Source organism: Calidris pugnax, unplaced genomic scaffold (assembly GCF_001431845.1).
Source record: "Calidris pugnax isolate Ruff unplaced genomic scaffold, ASM143184v1 scaffold196, whole genome shotgun sequence".
NCBI classification, from domain to species: domain Eukaryota; kingdom Metazoa; phylum Chordata; class Aves; order Charadriiformes; family Scolopacidae; genus Calidris; species Calidris pugnax.
Window position 1 is genome coordinate 6,155,863 of NW_015091042.1, and position 5,278 is coordinate 6,161,140.

General features: G+C 47.2%; 1 protein-coding gene across 1 annotated transcript; it reads left to right on the forward strand.

Moving 5' to 3' along the window:
* NDUFB8 (NADH:ubiquinone oxidoreductase subunit B8) lies at positions 1-4,036 on the forward strand (the record flags this gene model as incomplete). Its single annotated transcript, XM_014956168.1, has 4 exons — positions 1-161; positions 759-858; positions 2,389-2,544; positions 3,804-4,036. Coding segments are annotated over 4 exons (510 nt in total), but the record flags the coding sequence as incomplete, so codon positions are not given.
* Between the last annotated feature and the right edge of the window lie 1,242 nt (positions 4,037-5,278).

A 5,278-nucleotide genomic window follows, 5' to 3' on the forward strand; every position in this document is an offset into this window, starting at 1 on the left:
GGTCCCCGCGCCCACCCGGCCTTCTTGTTCTCAGCTTCGGGGCTGTCCAAGGATATGTTGCCCGGGCCGTACCCCCGGACGCCGGAGGAGCGGGCAGCCGCCGCGAAGAAGTACAATATGCGGGTGGAAGATTATGAGCCCTACCCCGACGACGGCTTCGGGTGAGCTGGGGGGGAGAGTAGGCCCTGGTGGGAGGGTAGGCCCCGGCCCCCGCAGGCGGGGAGCGGCCCCAGGCCCGCACCTCCCGGCCTTGTGGGGACGGTGGTGCGGGGTGGGAGTCCCTCTTGAGTGCCTGGAGGTGCTCTGTTGGGAGCTTAGAGCTTTAAGACAGGAGTAAGTGGGGTGCGTTGGAGTTCTGTGTGAATAAAGTACTCTGTGAGAGACTTCACGTGACGTTGTAGCGCCAGGCTAATAGGGATGGACTCAAAGTTGTCTCTGGAATAAAGATTTCAGGTGTTGAAATGTTGAGAAATGATGGTAGGCAACTAGGGTTCTATATTTCATTTAAGCTTGTATTTTCTTCCAGCTAGTATAGCCCCAAAAGGCCACTTTTTGTTACAATGACTGTTATCAAGGCGATGATTGCTGTGCTAGTTGCATGTGTGTATTTGAAAAATGTATATACCTAGGAGCTATAAAAGCAAAGTAACGTTTAAGTCTTCCATTTACGTAATCCTGTCCTTTAGCATCTTCAAAATGCATCTTAATTAATACAGATTTCTTCTATCTTTGGGGATTTTTTTGTCTATTTCTCACAGGTATGGTGACTATCCCAAGCTCCCTAATAAGTCTCTTCATGAGAGAGACCCCTGGTACCAGTGGGACCAGCCGGACATGAGGCATAACTGGGGACAGCCGGTAGGAATGCTTGTAGCTCTTTTCAGTGTGATTACAGTGCTCCTGTTACTAATTGCTAACATGTACATCTTGTTAGTGCTTTCTGATTAATTCTCTGTGTAATTGCATCCCCAAGCGCAGGTGTGTGTTGCCCGTGCAAGCAGGGGCAGTCAGTTGGAGGGAAACTGGGGCTGTAAGTATTTAGATAGATGTACATATTTGCATCAGGCTAAATATTTTGAAAGTGCTGAAGAATGTTAACACCTTATTACATGTGAGGAGAGAGATTTTTACAGGAACAGGAAAGTCTTATCCATTTTATTTGCTTACTCTGACTCGGAGAGCTTCGTTTAGAATCATCTAGCAAAGGAGCCACCATTTGAGTACAGTGGCAGTAGCTGTTGCTGCTTTATTCCTCTAGGGTTGTTTTGGATGGAATGCAAATAAGGAGGCTTTTCCTTTGGAGAGAGTTTGCAAGATATCCTTAAGAGAAACAGATTAATAGAGCACCTATGTTAACTTTCAAAACCCAAGTTCCTCAAACTCCTTGTCAGGAGTAACTTTTCAGTTAGTGCGTGGTCTTTCTGTGAATAACTGCAAACCAGCTGTGATTTCTGAGCTTGGTAACTGACTCCTAAAGCTCTCCTAACTCAAAAGTAGAGATTACGTACACATGTGTATGTGATATACCATACATAAGCACGCCAGAGCATCATAGTGTGTGTACCACGGTACTTGTGTGTTGTAATAACTGTAGAAACCCCTGGTGACTCTGTGTTGTGGTTTCTGGGACAAGAAGGCTTGTATAGGTACCCCCTCAGTGGGGCTGGCAGCGGGGGGGCAAGTGGAATATACTGGTGAATTCCAGGTATATTCCAGGCTTAGCCAGGCTCTCTGGGTGTGATAGCAAAGGGGAAGGCTGGGGAGCTAGAGGCAGTACTTGAGCTGCAAACTGAGTTCTCTGCTTTCATTGATGTGAAAGGAGACAGTAGGCAGAATGTGCTTGGGACTTCCCTATGTGTACTTCAAGGCAGAAGCTTAAATACCCTTCTGCTTCAGTCAGGAAGAGCTTGCTGCCAGCCCTGCTCTTGACTTGGAGTAACAGTGGGAGCTGCTCTACCTGGTTTAGAGGAAGCAGCTTCCAAGTGGCAGGTAGTTGCTGCTTTGTTTGAAGTAACACTGCTCTTTCTGAGGCTGAACTTCCATAAACGAGGGTACTGATTTTTATCATTCCTTTTCAATGGTGCTGAGGAAAACAATCTAAGGTGGCGTGATTATGTATATAAATAAAAGCTGCTGGTATCCTATAGTTGAACATATTGCCTGGTGTAAGAATAGGATGGAATTTGGAGTCCTGAGTTTTCCTGTAGGTGACAACTTGCTGTGACTGTAGGCAAATCACTTCGCTCCTCTGCGGCTTTATCTCTGCTTGCAAGCTGGAGATGAAGCAGCTTCTGGCAGTTCTGTGAATGCCATAAAGCGCTTCTGCCCTTGATAAGAGTAGCTTGAGCCCTGTTGGTAAATGTGCTGTGGTTTCCCTTTGTTCTGTAGATGCACTGGGACTTTGACATGTACATTCGGAACCGTGTTGACACGTCCCCCACGGTGGTTCCCTGGCACACCATGCGCAAGCACTTCCTTGTCTTTCTGAGCACCATGCTGATCATGTTTGCTGTCGGGCAGATCTATCCCTCCTACAGGCCTGTGGTGAGTAAAGGGAAGAAAAATAGCTGTGTTTCTTGCCACTGCTGATGCCCAGAAGAATGGTTTTGCCAAAGCTGAGTGGCAGGTGTGAATGTAAAGCCCTGCTACTGGCAGAGGGTGGGCCAAGGGGTGTCCTGGGGCCTGTTCCAGCCCAAATTGTTCTGTTGACTGGCTTTGCTCATCTCATAGATTGTTTCATAGTGAGCAGTTCCTGTTCACAGGGAGCTAATTTTAAGCTCTGCTTCTTACAGTACCCCACCTTTGGTCTAAGTGTTTTTCTTCCCCATGTGCATCTCCCTCGTGTGTTATCCTTCCCCTCTGCTCTGCCCTGGGCAGGCCCCATCTGGAGTCCTGTGTCCAGTCCTGGGCTCCTCAGTTCAAGAAGGACAGGGAACTGCTGGAGAGGGTCCAGCAGAGGGCTACAGAGATGACCAGGGGCCTGGAGCATCTCTCTTATGGGGAAAGGCTAAGGGAGTTGGGTCTTTTTAGTCTAGAAAAGAGAAGACTGAGGGGGGAGCTGATCAATGCTTATAAATACTTAAAGGGTGGGTGTTGGGAGGATGGGGCCAGTCTTTTTTCAGTGGTGCCCAGGGACAGGACAAAAGGAAATGGGCACAAACTGGAACAGAGGAAGTTCCATCTGAACATGAGGAAGAACCTCTTTCCTGTGAGGGTGGCAGAGCCCTGGAAGAGGCTGCCCAGGGAGGTGGTGGAGTCTCCATCTCTGGAGACATTCAAACCCACCTGGACACATTCCTGTGCAACCTGCTCTGGGTGGCCCTGCTCTGGCAGAGGGTTGGACTAGATGGTCTCCAGAGGTCCCTTCCAACCCCATATCGTTCTGTGATTCTATGATCTGCTCGAGGGAGATGCTTTATCTCTTCCCTTGCCACATGTATTTACTTATATCTCATGATCTGCATCATTTGGAATGTACTTCTGAGAAATACATCTGAATACACAAAGAGCTTTTGCCATTTATTACCCCCATGCTGTGAGATGAACTGTTGGTTGATATTTAATGCAAGAACACCTTGATATTTCTTTTAAAGGACGTGGGCTTATACAAAGAACTCTGTTTCTTAATTTACTTTCCTTGTGCTCTAATATTCATACTGAAGCCCTTAATAAATAGAAATTTAAGTAGTAAATGACAAGTCTTGATTTGGGCAGGGGTTGGATGGGATGAGATCTTTTTCCCCTTATCCCTTAATTTTCTTGGTGAATGTGGTGAATTTCCTACTCTCTATCTCTCCTTGTAGGGACCGAAGCAATATCCCTTCAATGACCTGTATCTGGAGAGAGGAGGAGACCCCAATAAAGAGCCGCCGGTGGTGACGCACTATGAGATCTGAAAGCTGTTGACACGCCGTGTTTCTCCTGTCTCGGCTCTGCTGGGGATGGCACCTTCTCTAGAGTTCACTGTAGTGTATGTTAATGCTTGTTCTTCAATGTCCAGCCTCTAACTGCAGTGAAATATATCTGTGATACCTACCCTGCTGGTTGTCTTCTGTTGGTTTGAGAAGGCTGAGCAGTGGCCAATGAAACTGAAACCACCTTTGCCGTTTTTCTAAACGGGCTCGTGTCTGTGGGGCAAAATTCTGAGTGTGGCCCTCGGGCTGCTGCTCATTTATCAACCCAGTGCACAAACATCTCTTAGTAAAAGCCTCTTGGTGTAGGAGACATTGCCCGTTAGCAAGTGGCTTTGCTGCAGGTGCCACTTGGAGTTGAACTATGTTCACCATTTAATGGGAAATGACAGGCAGAACCAGACTGGCAAGTGCCAGTGCTCAGGAGGCTTGTACCATGGGGATGAATGTTCTCCCTTACTGGGGTTTGGTTTTCATCTCTTCCTGGTCTAGATGACCTCTTAACTGGAGTTTCCACAACCAGTAGGGAGCACTGGTGAGGTGCAGAGCTCTGCAACGTATAGCTGATGCCAAGAGCAGTGATATGGAAGGGCTAAGGAGCAAGTCCAACCCTGGCCAGACCTGTTCTGCTGCTCCTGGGCTTTGGTTGATAGAACACCAATGCTCAAGGTGCTCCTGTATGGCCCGAGCTCTTCCACCAGGGTTGGAATTGCACCTGACCCATGGAGTTCTGCCTGTCTTGCTGTAAACCACTGGTCTAGGGCCTCCTGTGGCTTCATCAGAGGTTTGCTCATAGGTTTTTCCAGCTCCACTCTTCCCTAAACATAAGTTTTTGGAGCTTTTTTTCCCCTTGTCACTGGAGGAGATGGTACCCTCAGTAGTGTTTTACAGTGGAAATCCTCTCAGCTATGCCTTAGACCCACTCTTTGGCTGCAGGAGTGGGTGATGGCAGAAGATTAAGGGCTTGGGCTCTTCTGGGTGGTTCCTATAAACCAGTTCCTCTGCTCTCAACACCCTGCCATGACTCATAGTTTTGTGCTTGAAGAGAAGCAGGTATTTGACAGCAGTGATTCATGATTTTTTAACCTGCAAATAGATATATATATATTTTTAACCCCATATTCTAAAGGACAGTTATCTTGATCTCCGAGTAGAGGTGTATGTTCAAGGGAATTACAGAAATACACATGTAAATAAAACTAACCTCCTTGGGGGTGCTGAGCAATCAATGTTCCTCAGGGCTTTTGTGAGCTGTTACCTCCTCTTCTAGTTACAGAAATGCTTACTTTTAAATTATGGATAATGATGTTTTACCCCCAGAAGGGTTTTTAAAGTATTTTTTTGAGCCGGGGGAACCTTGAAACTGA